A 22,330-nucleotide genomic window follows, 5' to 3' on the forward strand; every position below is an offset into this window, starting at 1 on the left:
GTTAATCATTTTACATTGACAGTGAGCATCAACTTAAGAGTTAGCTAGAACAACTTTAAATTAAAAGCAATTTTTCACAGAATGATAGTTGTGTGCAATGGATTCCCAGTATAAAGATCTGAATGAATGTTAAGTTCTAAATGTGACTGACTGAGGATTAAAATGTTGGTTGCAGAGGGAGATGGTGAAATTTTTGTGAAGAAAGTTAATTCTTGTGTTGACCATGATATCCCCTCAGCTGCTAGAACTATGGAAAAGACCAAATAAAAAACGAAATAAGATGAATGAGATCTAATGATTGTACAAAGTTAGATCAGCATTCTAGAGTTGTGGTACATGGAGAAACTGTGCACAATGTTTTCTTGGAGGATGTTAGAATAAGCTGTTAAAAGCCTTAAGAAGCTGAATTCTTGTTCAATATTTTCCTATTTCTAATTTCTGGGCGGCACGGTGGCACAGTGGTGAGCACTGCTGCCTCACAGCGCCAGAGACCCGGGTTCAATTCCCGACTCAGGCGACTGACTGTGTGGAGTTTGCACATTCTCCCCGTGTCTGCGTGGGTTTCCTCCGGGTGCTCCGGTTTCCTCCCACAGTCCAAAGATGTGCAGGTCAGGTGAATTGGCCATGCTAAATTGCCCGTAGTGTTAGGCAAGGGGTAAATGTAGGGGTATGGGTGGGTTGCGCTTCGGCGGGCCGGTGTGGACTTGTTGGGCCGAAGGGCCTGTTTCCACACTGTAATGTAATCTAATCTAATCTAATCTAATCTAATTGATATTGTAATAATTAGATGTTTCCCAGGTACATGATTAATAATATGTTCAGTAAAGTTTTAAAACATTTTCTCTTCAATGTAGTGTTGGTATTTACTAATGTCAGTGGGAGAAAGAGGGATGTGATCTTCCCTATCTTCACACTGAACAAGGGTTATCAGCTGAGGAAGGGTCACTTGACCCAAAATGTTAACTCTGATTTCTCTCCACAGATGCTGCCAGACCTGCTGAGCTTTGCCAGCAATTTCTATTTTTGTTTCTGATTTACAGCATGGGCAGTTCTTTCAGCTTTTATTTGAGTTATGATCTGTTTGAAACTTTGATTGTGGATTTTTTTTTTGCTATGCTTGCTAGTGTGTACAAAATGGTTATTTATGCAATAAATCATACAGACATATGTGGTGTAATGAATACCAGTACAGTATATAATGAACAACATGCTTGAATATTTAAAAAAAGACTAGTGGGATTTCATTGTCATTTTATTTGTGGAACAAATTTTGCATTGGAAATTGCTTAAAAAGTTTATGCATAAAATTTACTCTTACTATATAAAAAATTAATAACTATATTATGATTTATGCATTTACTTACGTTGTAAAGGCTGGATTATACTTTGCTCCAAGATAGTAGGAATAAAGGTTGAACATTCCAATCATGAATGCAACAAACACCATAATGAATATGACCATGAACTTGAAAATATCTTTCACCGTCCTTCCAAGGGAAATCTGCAGTGGACCAAAGCTTTCATTTGCTGGTAGAATGTAAGCAATTCGGGAGAAACTTAACACAATAGCAATAGCATAAAGTCCTTCTGATATAATTTGTGGATCAGATGGAAGCCACTTGTTCCTAGCTGGGAGAAAGTGAGGGAGAAAACACATATCTTCTGAGAAATAAACCTTGAGCTGATAAAGAAATAAAAATGTACATAAAACAAAGATATGCCACTGTACACAATACTTTCCATTTCCATTTTTCTTACTTTTTTCATGGGATGTGGGAGTTGCTGGCAAGGTCAGCATTTTGTTCCACATCCATAATTGCCCTTAAATTGAGTGACTTGCTAGGCCATTTCAGTGGGCAATTAAAAGTCAACCGCACTGAGTTAGGTCTGGAGCTAATGCAGATCAGAATGGCAAATCCCCTTTCCTAATGGACATTAGTGAACTAGATTGTTTAATGATAATTGTCATGGTCATCTTTACCAAGACTAGATTCATTCAATTCCACAAACTGATCTGGTAGGATTTACATCCGTGTCCCCAGAGCATGGATGTGATTTGATTACTATCTTAGTGACATTCCTTCCGGGCCAATACTAATGTGGAAATCTCCCAATACTAATGTGGAAATCTCCCAATACTAATGTGGAAATGGTTAATACCAATATAAACATGTTTCTGAATACATTTCTTTTTATATTAAACCAGAATTGTTTTTCTCTATACTTGTTTATGAAAGAAACTTTCTTAATTTATAAAATATTGATAATGATAATTCATTTATTAGAGATAATCTTTTATTTGTTGAGCTATGTTGCGTACTGCCACTACACTTCATGAAGTTGTGTTTTTGTCTTACTTCAAACACACTAATAAATTTAGTAATTAAATTTTATGAACATAATGGCTGAGCTGGTAAGTGTGTGACTTTGTGGTGAAATGAGCCTTTCCTGTGATTCTCAAATTTTCCAACAGTCTGTGTCCAAGCTGACTGAAAATAATCAGGAAATCGTCTAACAAAGCAGAAGAAGAAAATCTAACAGATTAGTGTCTCAAACTGTCTGATCAAGCAACAATACGTTTTACAGAATACACACACTTTTCTCAATTATTATTGTGATTTTCATCACTCTGTTGTGGCATTTTCACTATGAATCAAAAGTAGTAAGACATGGCCAATAATTGAAAAGACACAGTTCTTTCCCATTTTACTTTTCCTCTCATTTTCAAATGCAAGGAGCTCGATTCCTTTCTCGTAGGATTATTGGTCAAATTTTACAGAATTCGTATTGTTAGGTTGGAAAAAGTACATGATTTAAACACATTTAAAGCTGCATTCAAAATGTAAATATACTTTTATTAATAACCACTAGATAAGAGTGAGGTAATATCTTACAGGTTAGTAAAACAAAGACTGAAACTAGCATTTGAGTTAAGAGGTTAATGCTTGCAATGTGTAACTGTCTAAGTCAATGCTTATAAAAGTGCATAAAATTTGATCCAGTTCTGTTCTTCATCCAACTGGCTTTCCAGATTATAAGACTAAGGTTAGCTTTTACTAGTTTGAATCTATGCACCCTTGTTGTTTGCAAGTAATTTTCCTGGCATACAATTTCTATACTATTTGCTACATAAACCTGGAATTTCAAATGCCTGCAAGTTTGGGAACCAGTGCGGATGCCATCTCAAAATCGTACTTCATGAGTAATCTGTAAATTCCGATGTCTTTGGGCTATTTTGAAAAATTGAAAGGGCTTGTGGGACCAGGAAACTTTCTTGCTTTCAAAGAACAGTCAATGAAGTTCCTTGAAGAGTTTGTTTCAGAGGCTGTCTGTAGAAAATGTAATTTTTAATCTTTACTTAATTGACTCTGAACATTCTGGTGCATTGTCGGAGATCCATTTGCTCCTCTTTGAATTATTTTTAATGAATCTGTTCGGACATTTTATGACAAATATTCGTAGCAGCTGAAAATTGAATCTGGGCTTTAATGTTACCAAATGGAGTCCTTGTTAATGAATCTTTGATAGATGCCACCACAAGGTGGCATCCTACATACATGTATGTTCTCTGGAGTCAGATAGAATTTAGTTAAAAAATTAACGTGGAGCAAATTAAAATGGAGTCATAGGGAGCATTTTCTTTATCTGATTTTGCTTTTTCAGGGGAATCAAAAATTTTGAAGTGGAGCATTTTACAACACTCCATGCTAATGGAGAACAGCAAGTAAAAATAAACCAGAAATTAAACTTACCGTAAGTGAAGTATTCAACCTCTGGAGGAAGTGATGCCTTGGAGAGATCACTGGTCTTTACATATATATCTACATACTGTTGTGCTTCAGAAGCCTTTAGAAATGCCATAAATCTTGCAGTGAATGAGGCAACAAAGATAGACAACATCCCAAAATCTAGAATGTTCCACAGATGCATGACATATTCTTTGGGGCCTTCTTCCCACAATTCTTTGCATTCTGTCCATATCATACCTGAGAAACAATAAATTACTTTTTATTAAGAGACCTTAGCATAAATTGAGTACCATAGATTACAAAGTATAAGTTGACATGGCATATGGGTGAGGTGATGGCTTGGTGGTATTATCACTGGACTGTTAATTCGGAGACCTGGGTTTGAATCCTGCCACGGCAGGTAGTGGAATTTGAACTTAATAACAAATTCAATAGGAATTAAGAGTCTAATAATGACCACAAATCTGTTATCAGTTGTCAGGAAAAACCCATCTGGTTCATTAATATCCCTTAGGGAAGGAAACTACCATCCTTACCTGGTCTGGCCTACATGTGACTGCAGACTCAGAGCAATGTGATTGATTCTTAACTGCCCTCTGGGCAATTAGGGATAGATAATAAATACTGGCTAGCCAGTGACACCCTTATCCCATAAATGATTAAAGACAAAAAAGGTAACCCTGTTCTTCCAGTCTTAAAAATCATATCTTTACATTTAGCATATAAATTGATCCAATTTTTAGTTATAATATGTTAAGCTAATTTAAACAGTTAGCTTCAAGTTTTCATGCCATAAGTACATATTTTATTTACTAACACATTGCATCTAAATACAATCAGGCAACCTGAGGTGTCTTGCGATACTGCAAAGCATAGAATATGTGACAAATGTTGAAACAGCATTAGACTTCCAATAAAACTAATGAAGGATGATGCTGGTTCCAAGCTAAAAGTCAAAACATTTGCTCACTCATCAAAATACAACTGTGAATAAAAAGTCCACCGATGAGCGTGAAAGTGTTTTTGATTGCAGTAAAGATCCATCTGGTTCACTAACATCCTTTAAAGAAGGAAGTCTGCCATCCTATCCTGGTCTGGCCTAATGTGGTTGACTCCTAATTTCCTTTGAAATTGTCTGGTAAGATTATTAGGTGTATCGCATTGCTACAAAATCTCAAAGAAATGAAATAGGATGGAGCACTTGCATTGACTTTGGCAGTGGAAATGAGAATGGCAAACTCAGTCCTGTTGATCCTGTAAGGTCCCCTTAATAATGTCTGCGGAGTAATGCCAAGATTGGAAGAGGTGAGCATTTGCAACAATCTTTAGCCAGAAGTGCAGAGCAGATGATCCACCTTGGCTGCCTCATGAGGTCACAAGCAATACAGAAAACAGTCTTTAGCCAATTTGATTCATTCCATGTCAACACAAGAAATGACTGGAGTTACTGCAAAGGCAATGGGCCCTGCAAATATTCCAGCAATAGTTCTGAAGATTCATGCTCCAGAACTCGCCATGATCTGAACAAATGTCCTCCCAGTATAGCTACAACATTGGCATCTACCCAACAATGTGGAAAATAGCCCAGGAATGTCTTATACACTAGCTATACAAATACTGTGGTTACAGGACCAGGGTTCTGCAGCAAGTAACTTGCCTCCTGTAAAGCCTGGTCATCATTATCAAGGCCTCAGTGAGGAGAATGATGGAATACTCCCTACTTCCCTGGATGAATGCAATTCCAACAACTCTCAAAAAGCTTGACACCATCCAGGCAAAGCAATCTGCTTGATTGGCACCGTATCCACAAACATTCACTCCCTCCAATTAGGATGTACAGTTTCAGCAGGGTGTACTATCTCCAAGATGCACTACAGAAATTTGTCAAACATCCTTAGAAGGCATCTTCCAAAGCTTGACCTCTATCAGCCACATGGACAGGGTTGGCAGATGCTTAGGAATGCAATTATTTGCAAGTTCCCCTCCAAGCTGCTTACCAAACTGGCTGGGAAATATATTGCTGTTTCTTCACTGTCACTGGGTCAAAATCTTGGAACTCCATTTGTAACAGCATTGCGCGTGTGCCCACATCCCAGAGTGCAACATTTCAAGAAGCACATCATCATCTTCTCCAGGACAATTAGGTATGGGCAACAGGTGCTAGCACAGTCAACAATGCCCACATCCAATAGATGAAACAAAGAAACAAATTTGCTTTTGTGAAAGAAAAGAAAGTGTGAGGATGGGAGGAGAAGGAATCTGTCATGAAGAAATGCTAAACACCAAATACAATGTGACAACAGGGATGAATTGCTGGTCTGATTTCAGAATTGTCAGAATGCTTGCAATGTCACTGGAAATTAGATTAGATTAGATTCCCTACAGTATGGAAACAGGCCCTTCGGCCCAACAAGTCCACACCGACCCTCCAAAAGGTAGTCTACCCAGACCTATTCCCTTACCCTATTATTTTATGTTTACCCCTGACCAATGCACCTAACTTACACATCCCTGAACACTATGGGAAATTTAGCACGGCCAATTCACCTAACCTACACATCTTTGTGACTGTGGGAGGAAACTGGAGCACTGGAAGAAAACCGCGCAGACACAGGGAAATATGCAAACTCCACACAGACAGTTACCGAGGCCGGAATCGAACCCAGGTGCCTGGAGCTGTGAGGCAGCCGTGCTAACCACTGAGCCACCATCCCGCCCAATAAACTCAAATTCCACCATCGATTGTGGCAGGATTCAAGCCCCAGTTTTCAGAATATTAGCTGAGTTTCTGGATTAATAGTCCAGTGATAATACCACTAGGTCATCACCTCTCCCTTGGATGCATATGCAATGCATATTTACATACATAAATGGACCAAATTTAAATCCTGCATCCAGCAAAGATTTCAGAGGAACAAGTTGTTGGTGTAGTCATGTTGCTGAAGACTGAGTTCAAACAGAAGCCATAAGCATCAATTTTCAGTGATCCATTATCAGACAAAAACATCAGGACCTATATTGTGACATTGGCAACATAGAGGAAACACTCAAGAATTTTGTTGTGGCCAGGAACTGAACTCTGAAGTGGACCAAGACATGACTTGTGGTGGCACCACCCTGCATGGACACTGGAACAAAATGAAAGGGTCCAATAATTACCAGTGTAAAATCATGCCAAAAATCACATACCCTGCGAGAGTTTAGTGCACATCCATGACAATGTTTTCATGGTTGAGGAGTGAAGTTGTGGAATTATAATGTGTAGTATAGGCATTCTGATGGTCGATGTTTACATGGATGTTTACATGAAGTTGTGGAATTATCATGTGTAATATCGGCATTCTGATGGTCAATGCAAAAAAAACCATATTATTTCTGTGGAACATGTTCTGATCTCACATAACCATTGGGACCTAGAAGCACTGGTGAAGAAATAACTCCCACATTGCAGTTATACTAAGGGTCGAAAGTCCATGGGTGGGATGTGTGCCTCAACAAGCCATTCAAGAAAATACTTATGTCACACGGAATAGCTGGATGTTTGACAGAGAGAGAAAAAAAATCACCATGACTGGATACTGCCCTACTTTTGTTCTGTGTGGTTTTGCTATCAAACTGTGGTCATCAAATTGCTCAAAAAAATGTTGATTATCCAACACAATGAATGGAAGGAAAGGTGATTTGTTATGGAGGGATGATTATGAAACCAAAAGTGTAATGTCTGATCCAAAATGGGATATTTATGATGATGCCATATTCAATCATGTCTCAGAATGAATTCAATGAACTCTTGACTAGAATGCTGATGACAATGAATTTGTTGGGTTTTAAAATGTTTTAATTCTGGTTAAAGGTAACTTTGTAGGGGTAATTCATTTGATACACCAAGTCATCTTAATTTAGTATGAATTACTGTATTTTTCCACACATGTAAATAGTGAGCACCATACCAGTGATTCAAATTTTATATGTGCTTTATAAGTTGAATTCCATTTTAGGAAGGATTTTGAGTCTGTAAACATTGTCTTCTACATCAGACTGTAACTAAATCCAAATTAATCATTTAAGTATTGTTATTGAAAATTAGAATCATAGTTTTTCTTGCTTGCATTAAATTTGCAGATCAATGTTCTGCATCTCAAGAATGCCCAAAAAGTGCCAACCCAAAAGTGGGTTGGGCCTTTTTTTCACACACGTACTGGCCGCTGTTTAACACTCTTGTCAGTCTAGTACACATATAAATGAAGAATGTAACACCATAACTCCTATTTTACAGGTTCACAGTAAGAGTGTTTATTTTCATCTTCTACAGTTTAACCAGCAACTATGAACCATTCTCAAATTTTAAATTAAAGTAAAAATATCTAAAGGAGAAAGAGAGGGCAAGAGAACTTGTTGTTAACCCTTCCCCCCTCCAACTGGTGACTGCTGCTAGCCTTAATCCTGCCTCTGAGCTTACCCTTTGGCTACTAGAAAGACAAAAGGCCATACATCTTTAATGTATGGGCAGCCCATACAAAGAAGCTTCTGACAGATCGTACACAAAAAAGCTAATTAGCCTGAGATCTTAGGCCTGGATTTTGTAGCAGTTGGAAGGTAGAAGAGCATGAAAAATAGCAGAGAGGGACTCAATTATGGATTTCCCACCCCATTCATGTTTTCCCAGTTTTGGTCAAACATTCAATGTGAGACCATATTGCAATTGTATCAGTTGAAATAAACTGATGAGCTTCCTAGACATTTTGATTACCTCTCCACCCCACCCCCAACGGCCTCATGATGAATGATAGACTGAACTCCAAGAATGGACATGCTCATCACCTTGACATGAAAATAGGGTAGTTTGGCCTTTCTGGAACAGAGACAAGATTGTAAAGTCATGACATTTTCTGATAAATGCCTCATTGACTGAACTCTGACCCTTAATCTCAAACTGGCCATGGTATCTAATTGGGGATAGACTGTAGAATTTAATCCTTTCCTCCATGTTCGTTGGATAAATTAACTTTTTGGGTGTAGTGGAATTTATCTTTTCCCTAGGATGGGGGAATTTCAAGACTAGGGGGCACGTTTTTAAGGTGAGAGGAGAAACATTTAAAAAAAGGGACAATTCTTTCACGCAGACAGTGATTCACATGTGGAATGAACTTCCTGAGGAAGTTGTAGATGAGGATACAACTAAAATGTTTAAAAAACATTTAGATAAGGACATGAATAGGAAAGGTTGGAGGGATATTGGCCAGGAGTGGGCAGGTGGGGCTACTTTAGTTTGGGATAATGTTCAGCATGGATTTAATTTTAAAATTGTGATGGAAAAGGAGAGACCAGATCTAAAAGTTGAAGTTCTAAATTGGAGGAAAGCTAATTTTGATTGTATTAGGCAAGAACTTTCAAAAGCTGATTGGGGACAGATGTTCGCAGGTAAAGGGATGGCTGGAAAATGGGAAGCCTTCTTCAAAAATGAGATAATGAGAGTCCAGAGATGGTATATTCCTGTTAGGGCAAAAGGGAAGGCTGGTAGGTGTAGGGAATGCTTGATGACTAGAGACATTGAGGTTTTAGTCAAGAAAAAGAAGGAAGCATATGTCAGGTATAGACAGGAGAGAGCGAGTGAATCCTGAGAAGAGTATAAAGGCAATAGGAGTATACTTTAATGGGAAATCAGGAGAGCAAAAAGGGGACATGAGATAGCTTTGGCAAAGAGAGTTAAGGAGACCCTAAAGGGTTTTTATAAATACATTAAGGACAAAAAGGTAATTAGGGAGCAAATAGGCCCTGAAAGATCAGCAAGGAGAAAGTGAGGATTGCAGATGCTGGAGATCAGAACTGAAAAATGTGTTGCTGGAAAAGCGCAGCAGGTCAGACAGCATCCAAGGAACAGGAGAATCGACGTTTCGGGCATAAGCCTTCCTGAAAGATCAGCAAGGCAGCCTATGTGTGGAGCCGTAGGCGATGGGGGAGATAGTAAGCGAGTACGAAGTATTTTGCATCAGTGTTCACTGTGGAGAAGGACATGGAAGATATAGAATGTGGGGAAATAGATTTCCAAATTACAGAGGAGGAGGTGCTGGATGTCTTGAAACACATAAAAGTGGATAAATCCCCAGGACCTGATAGGGAGTACTCAAACTCTATGGGAAGTTAGGGAAGTGATTGCTGGGCCCCTTGCTGAGATATTTCTATCATTCAAGGTCACAGGTGAGGTGTTGTAAGACTGTAGGTTGGCTAACATGGTGCCACTATTTAAGAAAGGTGGTGATGAAATCCAGGGAAGTATAGACCAGTGAGCCTGATATTGGTCGTGGGCAAGTGTTGGAGGGAATCCTGAGGGACAGGATTTACAGGTATTTGGAAAGGCACGGACTGATTAGAGATAATCAGAATGGCTTTGTGCTTGGGAAATCATGTCTCATGAACTTGATTGAGTTTTTTGGAGAAGTAACAAAAGGATTGATGAAGGCAGAGTGGTGGACATGATCTGTATGAACTTTGGTAAGGCATTCGACAAGGTTCCTCATGGGAGATTGGTTAGCAAGTTTAGATCTCAAGGAGTGCAGGGAGAACTAGCCATTTGGATACAGAACTGACTTGAAGGTAGAAGACAGAGGTTGGTGATGGGGAATGGTTGCTTTTCAGACTGAAGGCCTGTAACTAGTGGTGTGTCACAAGGATTGGTGCTGGGTCCACTACTTTTTGTCATTTATATGAATGATGTGGATGTGAACATAGGAGGTATAATTTTCTTAGAATCCTTACAGTGTTGAAACAGTCCCTTTGGCCTAACAAGTCCACACCAACCTTCTGACAAGTAACCCATTGAGACCCATTCCCTTACCCTATATTTACCCCTGACTAATGCACCTATATATCCCTGAACACTATTGACAATTTAGCACGACCAATTTACCTTACCTGCACATCTTTGGATTGTGGGAGGAAACCGGAGCACCCGGAGGAAACCCACGCAGACACTGGGAGTGTGTGCAAACTCCACGCAGACAGTCACCCGAGGCTGAATTCAAACTTGGGTCCCTGGTACTGTGAGGCAGCAGGGCTAACCACTGAACCAACGAGCTGCCACCTTAATTTTCTGTATTGTAGCTATTTAATTTTTTTTCCCATTTGAATAACAGTTCCTCTATTTGTCCTGCGAACATGCATTATCTCCCATATTATTTTAATTAGTTTGCCCTCTTAACCTGCCTATATCCTTCAGCAGACTCAGTGAACCTCACCACCTGCCTTTGTATTATTTTTGTATCATCTGCAAACCTGGTTATAGTAGATACACTCCCCTTTCCCAATCCAGTAATATATTGTAAATATATTTTTAAAACTTCTTTGTGGGATATGGATGTTGCTGGCTGGCTAGCATTTATTGCTTGTACTGAGTTGCCCTTGAAAAGGTGGTGGTGAGCTGCAGTCCACTGGCTGTGGGTTGACTCTCAATGCCCTTAGGGCGGGAATTCCAGGATTTGACCCAGCAACAGTGAAGGAACGGTGATGTATTTCCAAGTCCGATGGCGAGTGGCTTGGAGAAGAACTTGAAGGTGCTGGTGTTCCCATATATCTGTTACCCTTATCCTTGTGGATAGAAGTGGATGTGGGTTCGGAAGGTGCTGTCTGAGGAACTTTGGTGAATTTCTGCAGTGCATCTTGCAAATGATACACACTACTGCTGAGTGTCAGTGTTTGCCCCAGCATGGACCACTATGGCATTCCCACTAGTTACAGGTTGCCATCCTGAAATTGCCTACCTTATCTCAACACTGTCTTCAATCAGTTATCCAGTCTTCTATCCAAGAAATATACCATCTCCCAACACCATATTATGTATTCTAAATGCCCTGGCATTATTTTATTCACAACAGACTAACATTGTCACCAATAACAGACATTGAATAACAGATCTATAGCTTTTTTTGTCACCTTTCTTTTGAAATATCCTATAGATAATTAAGCTTCCCAACTTATTTTGGTACCTAATGCAAATTCCTAATGCTGAAGAAAAGTTTAAAGTTGACATATTAGATACTGACAGGTTGTTTCCCTTATTGGAGCATCTAAAATATGGAGACACACAGTCATAGGATAAAGAGCCAATCATTTAGGACTAAGAAGAGGAGAAATCTCTTCACTCAAGAGGTTTGAGACACTTTGGAATAATCTACTCAGAAGGTAGTACCTGCTGTTTATATATTCTGAAAGTTGAAACTGATTGATTTAGGTCTCCTGATTTTACTAACGGTAGGAAAGTGTAAGTTTGCAGATGACACTAAAATTGGACGTGTAGTGGACAGCGAAGAGGGTTACCTCAGAGTACGGGATCTTGATCAGATGGGCTAATGGGCTGAGGAGTTGCAGATGGAACTTAATTTAGGTAAATGTGAGGTGCTGCGTTTTGAAAAAGAAAATCAAAGCAAGAATTACACATTTAATGGTATAGTCCTGGGGAGTGTTGCTGAACAAAACGACGTTGGAGTGCAGGTTTATAGTTCCTGGAAAATAGAGCTGCAGGTAGATAGGATAGTGAAGAAGGCATTTGGTATGCTTTCCTTATTGGTCAGAGTATTGAGTACAGGAGTTGGGAGGTCATGTTGCGGCTGTACAGGACATTGGTTAGGCCACTTTTGGAATATTGCGTGCAATTCTGTTCTCCTTCCTGTTGGAAGAATGTGAAACTTGAAAGGGTTCAGAAAAGATTTACAAGGATGTTGCCAGGATTGGAGGATTTGAGCTGTAGGGAGAGGCTGAATAGGTTGGGGCTGTTTTCCCTGGAGCGTCAGAAGCTGAGAGGTGACCTTATAGAGGTTTATAAAATCATGAGGGGCATGGATAGGATAAATAAACAAGGTCTTTTCCCTGGGGTGGGGGAGTCCAGAACTGGAGGGCATAGGTTTAGGGTGAGAGGGGAAAGATATAAAAGAACATACGGGGCAACATTTTCACGCAGAGGTTTGTGTGTGTATGGAATGACCTGCCAGAGGAAGTGATGGAGGCTGGTACAAATACAGTATTTAAAAGGCATCTGAATGGGTATATGAATAGGAAGGATTTAGAGGGATATGGGCCAAATGCTTGCAAATGGGACTAGATTGGTTTAAGTTATCTGGTTGGCATGGATGGGTTGGACCGAAGGGTCTGTTGCCATGTTGTACATCTCTATGACTCTATAACTGGTTGGACTGAAGAATCCATTTCTGTGCTGTGTGACTTTATGACTCTATGACTTTGAATATGACAAAGGTAACATGTTTGAGACCTGGCTATCATTCTTTAATAAATGAAATTAGTAAGCTTATGCACATTATTTCATAATGCATTTAACATTCGTAGTTCATAGCATATTACAGTATATTGCATATATGCCAGTAATTCCTTCATTGAAATATGTAAGGATTAATATATTTTATATTGGAAATGTAGATACAGAACATTATTCAATAGGATATCGGAACATAGGTATGCATAGATAGGATTTAGGTGCAAGACTAGGCCATTCAGCCTTTTGGGGCTGCTCAACTATTTAATAAGATCATAGCTGTTGTGGTTGGGGTAACTGTGGCATAATGAGATTCCTGTAAAGAACATAAGATGTAAAACCAGACATAGACCATTGAGCAGATCATGTCTGCTCTGCAATTCAGTATGCTCATGGCTCAGCTGATGATCCTTAACTCACTTTCCTGCCTTTTCTTCGTAACTCTTGATTCCATTACTAATTATAAATCTATCTCAGTTTTGAATAAACAAAAGAACCCAGCCGCTACAGCCCTTTCAGTATTCCCTTAAGTTTAACATGCAGTTTAATTGGCAGTTAGGAAGGCAAATGCAGTATTAGCATTCATTTTAAATAGGCTAGAATACAAGAGGAGAGATGTACTGCTGAGGCTGCATATGATTCTGGAGAGACTGTATTTGGAACACTGTGAGCAGTTTTGGGCTCCATATCTAAGCAAGGATGTACTGGAATTGGAACGGTTTCAGAGGAGATTTACAAGAATGATCCCAGGATGATGGGCTTGTCATATGAAAAGGACTTAGGTTCATACTCAAGAAGGTTAGAAAGATGGGGTTTGGGCGGGGGGGAGGGGGGGGGATGATACGTTTACTGGATCTGATTGAAACTTACAGAATACTGAACATCTTGGACAGAATGGGCATGGAGAAAATGTTTCCACTAGTAGGAGAGACTAGGGTCCACGGACACAGTCTCAAAGTGAAGGAATTACCCTTGAGAACTGAGATGAGGAGAAATTTCTTCAGCCAAACGGTTGTGAATTTGTGGAACTCATTGCTTCAAATCATTCAATGTATTTGCAACTGAGATAGGTAGGTTCTTGATTAGTAAGGTGTTCAACTGTTAGGAGGAGAATGAGGTTAAGAGAAAGATCAACCATGATTGAATGGCAGAGCAGACCCGATGGGCCCAATGGCCTAATTCTGCTCCTATATCAGTTTTGGATTGGGTGCCTTTGGCAGAGAACCTCATCCACTGACTTGGAAAATCATTGATGTGGCTGCTAGCTTCCTTAACTTGTCTCTCCATTTAAATTAACATGATATAGCAATGTTTAAAAATAAATTATTAAGACATATTATATGTTTCTATTGACATCACACTGAATGGACCATCCATATGAATATTCCAGTCTGACCATTTGATGCATTGAAAGAAGGTCAATATTTGCTTACAATAAGCCTGAAGTGAACAAGGTATAATACGGTGACCTTAATGGTGAAGGATAATTTAAACAATTCAACTTTATGTTACTGGAGTTTATAACCTCCTTGGTAGCACCAAAGATTATGAGGGCTAAGTACAAACAAGCAGTTCTCCTGTTATTAAAAAGATCAGTTTTCGAGTTTAATCAATGCAATTTGGCACTGCAATGATAGAAGATGGCAATGGATAAAGGGTTAAACTATTAACCCTGACCATCTGTTATAAAGTATTGTGTTCACAGCACAGATTGTAATTTAATTAAGGGACCAAAATGATGCTGGACTGCATTTGTTAAAGTCTGAACCATCTCATATGAATGTCACTTAAATAGCAAAATCAAATTACAGCTCTTAACCTGCATCCAGGCATTTGTCAATTTCTATAATTCAACAAAATGCATTTACCATGACCTTAATTTTGTTGCCATTTTACACTGGCTGCCCTTAGTGGGTGGCTGTGAAATGTCGTCAACATGACTTGATACCAGGCAGCATTCAACAAGATTTTTCTGGCTAATATTGAATTTTAATATTTTTGCTTCAAGAAAGGGAGTAGAGACAACCTGGAAATTATGGACCTGTGATCCTTACTTCAGTTGTGGGTAAAATAATGGAAAGGGTTATAAGAGATAAGATTTATAGTCATCTAGAGATGAATAAGTTGATTAGGGACAGTCATCATTGTTTTGTGAAGGGTAGATCGTGCCTCACAATCTCTATTGAGTTCTTTCAGAAGGTAACCAAACAGGCGGATGAGGGTAAAGCGGTTGATGTGGTGGATATGGATTTCAGTAAGGCATTTGATAAGGTTCCCCACGTTAGCTATTACACAAAATACGGAGGCATGGGATTGAGGGTGATTTAACGATTTGGATCAGAAATTGGCTAGCTGAAAGAAGTGGTGGTGGTTGATGGGAAATATTAATCTTGGAGTTCATTTACTAATGGTGTACCGCAAAGATCTGCTTTGGGTCCACTGTTGTTTGTCATTTACATGAATGACCTGGATGAAGGCATAAAAGGATGGGTTAGTAAATTTGCAGATGACACTAAGGTCAGTAGAGTTGTGGATAGTGACAAGGGATATTGTAAGTTACAGAGAGACATAGATAAGCTGCAGAGCTGGTCTGAGAGGTAGCAAGTGGAGTTTAATGCGGAAAAGTGTGAGGTGATTCACTTTGGAAGGAGTAATAGGAATGCAGAGTACTGGGTTAATGGTACGATTCTTGGTAGTGTAGATGAGCTAAGAGATCTTGGCGTCCAGATACACAGATCCTTGAAAGTTGCCACCCAGGTTCTTAGGGTTGTTCAGAAGGCTTACGGTGTGTTAGCTTTTATTGATAGAGGGATGAAGTTTTGGAACCATGAGATCATGCTACAGCTGTACAAAACTCTGGTGCGACCACATTTGGAGTATTGTGTACAGTTCTGGTCACTGCATTATAGGAATGATGTGGGAGCTTTGGAAAGGATTCAGAGGAGAGTTACTAAGATATTGCCTGGTATGGAGGGAAGGTCTTACAAGGAAAGGCTGAGGGACTTGAGGCTGTTTTCATTAGAGAGAAGGTTGAGAGGTGACTTAATTGAGACATGTAAGATGATTAGAGGGTTAGATAGATTGGCCAGTGAGATCTCTTTTCCTTGGATGGCGATGGCTAACATGAGGGCACATAGCTTTAAACTGAGGGGTGATAGATAAAAGACAGATGTCAGAGGTAGGTTCGTTACTCAGAGAGTAGTGGGTGGTGTGGAACACACTGCCTGCAACAGTAGTAGACTCACCAAGTTTAAGGACATTTAAATGGTCATTGAATAGGCATATGGATGAGAATGGAATAGTGTAGGTTAGATGGGCTTCAGATTGGTTCCACAGGTCGGCGTAGGGGCCTGTACTGTGCTGTAATGTTCTATGTTCTATGCTTGATATTTTATGCTGTTTTAAACAATATACATCTTAAGCAGTTTTACTACAATATGAGTATGTTTGAATGAATGAAGGCACCTGTCCCCTCTACAGTGTATAATCAAGAAACAATTATAAATGCCATCTGGAAATGTTTTAAACAATGCAGTTTGTATCTTTCATAAATATGTACAAGTCCTTACCTAGTATCCATTTCATTATTAATAATTCTGTCCACGTAAACTTTGTTGTTTTCAGTCTGAAGATCTGTCTTGGATGATCTGTAGTCGTTTCATTGGGCAAAATCTTTACACCTTCAAATCTGTCTGATGCGTTTAACACCAGTAGTCCTAGAAAGATGGTGAATGAAACTGCATGTGCTACAAACTTCATAAATGGGCTTCTTAAAATTTGTCCCAGCTGGAAAAAAAGAAGCATCAAGAATATAAGATGGTAAGCAACAGAAACTAGAATTTTTCAAAATAACCTGTTTATGTGTCTGTGATTTTGATAACAGCTGGTATTCAAACTATCTTTCCTTCCTCTTCTGACTTTTTCTCAGGTTAAATGGGATCACTCTAATGCTGGTTGATCAACTTCATATGAACTATTATTTTGTTTAGTCGTTGCTTTCATAGTCTGATGCCCTTTCTGCCAACAAACACGACCATTTATTTGGGCATGGGACTGGCACCAATACACACTAATAATACACTAAGACACAGGTCTGACAGAACTCAAAAATCTTGACACCATATAGGACAAAGCAGCCCACTTGATTGGACCACATGCATAAACATCCTTCCACCACCAATGTTCATTGTGTACTATCTCCAAGGTGCACTGCAGAAACTCATCAAACATCCTTAGACAGCACCTTCCAAACCCATGACCACTTCCATCTAGAAGGACAACGGCAGGAGATGTATGGAGACACCAACACCTGTAATTTCCCGTCCAAGTCACTCACCAAACTGACTTTGAAATATATCACCATTCCCTCACTGTCACTGGATCAAAATCCTGGAACTCCCTCCTTGAGGGCATGGTAGATCAACCTACACCACATGGACTGCAGCGGTTCAAGAAGGCAGCTCACCACCAAAGGCAATTTGGGACGAGCAATAAGTGCTGACCAGCCAACAATGCCCACATCCCACAAGTGAATTAAAAAAAAAAATACTGTGAATACTGAAGACCTAAAATAAAAGCAAATGCTGGAGAAATTCAGTAGATCTGGCAGCATCTGTGGAGAGAGACTTAGAATTAACATTTCAAGTCTAGCAATCCATCACCTCAGTTTCCTGGACCCAGGAAATCCAGCAAAGTGACATTAAATTTCAGTTAGTGAAGAGGCACAACGTTTGATGATAATATTTTAAAGTGCCAACCTTGGAGCATTAGAACCAGCAGTGCCAAGATTCTAACTTTTAATTAATATTCTGCACCGGACCAAAACCTGCCAATTTGTTTAGAATAAAATTACCTTGCCGTATGTAACTAACTGGACACACTTTTCAAAAAGAAAGAAGCCCGACTTAAAAAATCTACACAGGTATTGCTTACACAACTCACTTTGACAGGTCTTAAACAGAGGAAAGAAAAAGTTGTACCTTACTGTATGGAGCAAACCAGTATCCAATCGCAAGAAATGGAAGGCCAAGGGTGACACCAAACACAGCCAAACACTTCACAGCGATTGACCGCTGGCGTAAGCCTGAGAGATTTTCATACCAAATGGTAAGCAATTGCTGCTGGCAGTTAGGATGAGCAACAAACTGGTAGGAATGAAAGAAATATTTCACAGTCAGCTTCATATTTTCAAACAATTCAGTGGGGAAACAGCATTTCATAGAAACTACTTTGAATACAATCAGTAAATACATTTTAGAAAGCGATCTCCAAGCTGCTTCCGTTCAGTTAAGGTATAATGGAAGCCCCAGTTTTGTGCATGAGAAAGGGTTCAGAGTCCAGTTCAACACAAGTTACAATAGTTTCTGGAGTTTTAGAAATATTCAGTGTGGTTTAATAAGATTCATGTAAATCATGTAACTAATCACATGACACTGACATTTTTGTGAGAGAGGACAACTTCTAGAATGAGCAAGTGAAGAGGGCAGTGTTTGAAAGAACATTAGAAAGCTGTATTTGTAAACTGCTCTACACAGGTGTAAATAAAGAAATGTTGCAGCACATAGGGAGTAAAAGAGATATGTAGCGAGCAGACGCAGGAAATATATGCAGACACCCAACACCCGAGACATTCAGTCAGGTATCTCGAAGTATAGATAACATAAAGACTTAATGCACAAGGTAAAGAATAGTGGCCACTAGGGAAAAATCTTCCAGAGCCAGGATTTGAAGTTAAGACAGTCCAAGGTATTGTAATAGAAAAAACCATTAACGCAGGTCAGAATGTGCTAGACTGTTTCGAGCGCAAGAGGAGATCACGTAGAGACTGTTTTGCGCGCAAGAGGAAGTCACATGGAGACTGTTTCGTGGGCAGAAGGAGGCCACATGGGGTTAGACATCCGGGAATGCGAGAAGGTGGAGAATGGAGTCAGATCAACAGCCAATCAGAAGAGTTTGAGACCAAATATCTTCTCCTCTTGCTTCATTGAAAGAACACGCAGGACTTGGCTCACACATAGAGGAAAGTAAGCTGGTAGATTGAGCCAAGGTCCAACAGTATCCAACAGAAAATGGGAGGTTTAATGGCATGCCAAGACCTTGGAATATTTTGAGACATAAAGCTGGAAAAAAGAGAAAAACTCTAAAGGTGGAAGAAAACCCTTGGAAGGCTTTGATTACAGGCCTACAGATTGCGAAGACTCTGAAGGGTAGGAGTAAGAATGACAAAAGGTTTCAAAGTGCAGCCACAAATTACCAATACTCTGGAGAGGAAAAGCACAAAATCAGAATACTTTGACACTTAGAAGGAGGGATCCAAGTACTCATCAGTAGTCAGTTGTACTAGTCCATTGGGATGACAGTTGAAAGAGACTTTCCATATTGATAACTTGGAAAGCCTAAATGGAGGCCAGAAGTTGGAGTTCTGGAAGTGGCATTTTCAACACAATAGGTTAGCTTCAGAATTACATGTGATGGAGCAGCACCAATAAGTCAGCATGTTTTTATATTTTGTAGGTCCGATAACTACAAATTGTGGAAGAAAGCGCCATGAACTGTGATGCATTGCTTAAAGCATTTAATGTGCACTTTTGCACCAAAAGCTGGCCCCTTATTGTTTGTGATTTTCATAAATGATGCAGATGAGATTGTGGAGAGATGATAACTAAGTTTTGGATGACACAAGAATTGGGCAAGTGATTGACAGTGAGGAGGAAGGTATTAGGTTACAGGAGAATATAAATGGATTGGTTAGATGGGCAGATCAGTGGCTGATGACTTTAACATTGATAAGTGTTTGGTTATGTGCTTTGGAAGAAGAAACAAGATAATGGAAGTCTCAATGAATGGCAGTACACAAGGAAACTCAAATGATTCGAGGGAATTTGGGATGCTTGTCCATAGATCTCTGAAGGTGACAGGATAGGAAAATACGGTAGTTAGGAAGGCATACGGGTTGTTTGCCTTTATCAGTTGTGGCATAGACTATAAGAGCAGGGAGGTCACGTTGGAGTTGTACAGAAGTTTGGTTAGGTCTCAGCTGGAGTACAATGCACAGATCTCATCACCACATAATGGGAAGGATGTGATTGCAAAGGAAATTGCGGTGAAAACATTAAATATTTTTAAGAAGGATTTAGGTATGGTTTGAGGGTTAAAGGGATTAAAAGGTATGGGGAGAAGGGAAGAATAGGATACTGAGGTGGATGATCATCTATGATCTCATTGAATGGCACAGCAGACCTGAAGAGCCAAATGGCCTACTCCTGCTCCTATTTTTAATGTCTTTATCTTTACTGGTAACTTAAAGGTCCATGCCTTGTAGCAGCTACTGAGAGACGGTAAGTGCATGAGGGGGTAGTGTGGCAGTTGGGCAGGAGACAAGGTGCCAGGTCAGTGAGGGGTAGGATTCAAATGTGTGGGTGTATAGGCTGGAACATATTAGAAGGCACAATGTAAGAATATATAAAATAGGAGCAGAAATCAACCATTTGGTCTCTTGATCCTGCTCCTCCATTTAATGCTATCATGGCTGAGCTGTTTGTGTTTTGAACTTCATATTCTCAAGTATTTGCGATAAGCATTGATTACCTTAGGAGAGGTCAGGAATGAGTTGGACTGGTGTGGTTTAATGGCTCTAACTTTTCCTGTCTAACCCTTAATAAGTTGGAACCCTCTGAAGTCTGTGGCTCTAACTCAGAGCAACCTTTCGGAAGCTCCAGATGCCAGGTAAAGGGTGCTTCAATGTGTGCACGTGCTGGGAATGCCATATCATCATGCTTCTAATATCACTAACATAAAAGCATTCCATCAAATGCAAGTCATCTGTGATCATCATACCACATCTTAGAAATCTGTGTCAGGTATCCTGGGAGCTGCCATGATTCCTATGTCCATGAGATCTCTCATTCTCTCATTTGTTTCAAGGGTTGGGTACCTTACAAGGATGGCTCCCCATTGTAATCGTGGTTGATGATTTGTCATGCAATCTCCTGACTGAGGCTGAGCTTAGATACAGTGCAGCTCATTCTTATACTAGGGCCATGGTGAAGCAGATGTTAGGCCTCTTGAAGAAGAGGTGCTTGGATGAGATTGTGGGATGGGGCCTTGCAATACACTCCTGCCAGAGTCTGCTGCCAAATCCTCGCATTCTATGCTCTGTACAACTGGAGCATGCAGAGAGGATGTGATAAACACTGAAGGCATAGGAGAGGGGCAACTGTTGTCTGAGGAGAAAGATGAGGTCATTGAGCAGGAGGAGCATCACTTTCAGTATGATAGCACACTGCAGCATCAGGCACAGCAAGCCAGACAGGAATTAATTGACATGCAACAGCAGTATGTGTAAGCAGGGTGCAGGTATCATTCAGTGTCTGTAAATTTGTTGGTCCTTGATGGGCAAGTAGTCCCTCTCTGTTCCCGGAGAGAAATGTAGCATCTGTTTGTTTATTCCTCCCTTTTTCCCTGTTGGTGAATATAGTCAATGTTTTCAACTGTAGGAAAGCTTTCCAGGGTATGATGGTCCCACATTGAATAAAGAGAATATGTTGGGTACTGGAGAAAGACTACTACTCCCTTAAATAGGCTTCTAAGATTGGATGACACAAAGCATGCGCAGCCTGTTTCTTAAATAGCAACATATTTACGACAATTCATTGTACTTACAATGAGGTGTCAACTGTGCCACCTAAATGTCTTGAGAACCATTTATTTTTGATTCTGCTCTGACTAAGGACATGGTGAAGGGTAAAATTTCACCTGGTCCATGGTTGGGTTTTAAAAATGATACCAGGCATCAAGAAACCCAGGAGGTCCTGGCAATAAGTGAGTACTTCCACCTTTGGTGAAAGGGAAGAAAGTACATGTGCAACACTGGAAAGGCACAGTGCACAGGTAATGAGTGAGAAATCTTGGTGGGCTCACAGAGAGAAACCCTCCATAAAACTCACCAAACTTGTTGCTTAGCTGATTGCTGGTAAAATTCGGTCAATTGCTTTAAATGTACAGGTATTTGGTAAGAGTTTAATAAAAGTCTTGACGCTTTATAATTTAGTAAGAAGTGATTTATTTAAAAAAGCAGTTGTATCGATGAATGGAAAGAGACTGTTGTGCTAATGCAGAAGAAATAATAAATGACAGCTGCCTACATTTATTTGCAATAATTAATAAGCCAGCAAATTTTTAAAAATCCACGATATTGAAATTTCTCTATGTTTTTGAGAGGTGACATGCAGATAAAATTGAAGTAATTGGTTATGTTGGATGAGAAAGTGACAAAAAGAAATTGAAAATGTTCAACTTAACAATGGATTATTTACATATC

At 39.6% G+C, this 22,330-nt stretch overlaps 1 protein-coding gene across 1 annotated transcript in view; it reads right to left on the reverse strand.

Annotated features, from left to right (window-relative positions):
- Window positions 1-22,330, reverse strand: part of LOC122556621 (short transient receptor potential channel 7-like) — a 152,095-nt gene that overhangs the window by 20,515 nt on the left and 109,250 nt on the right. Inside the window, exons 4-7 of the mRNA XM_043703527.2 lie at window positions 17,991-18,155; window positions 16,581-16,797; window positions 3,753-3,986; window positions 1,365-1,629 (exon numbers count right to left, since the gene is read on the reverse strand). Coding sequence (XP_043559462.2) covers window positions 1,365-1,629; window positions 3,753-3,986; window positions 16,581-16,797; window positions 17,991-18,155 — 881 coding nt within the window. The remainder of the gene's footprint in view (window positions 1-1,364; window positions 1,630-3,752; window positions 3,987-16,580; window positions 16,798-17,990; window positions 18,156-22,330) is intronic.

This window comes from Chiloscyllium plagiosum, unplaced genomic scaffold (genome assembly GCF_037043375.1).
Source record: "Chiloscyllium plagiosum isolate Xiang-an unplaced genomic scaffold, Cpla_swu_hap1 HiC_scaffold_16, whole genome shotgun sequence".
NCBI lineage: Eukaryota > Metazoa > Chordata > Chondrichthyes > Orectolobiformes > Hemiscylliidae > Chiloscyllium > Chiloscyllium plagiosum.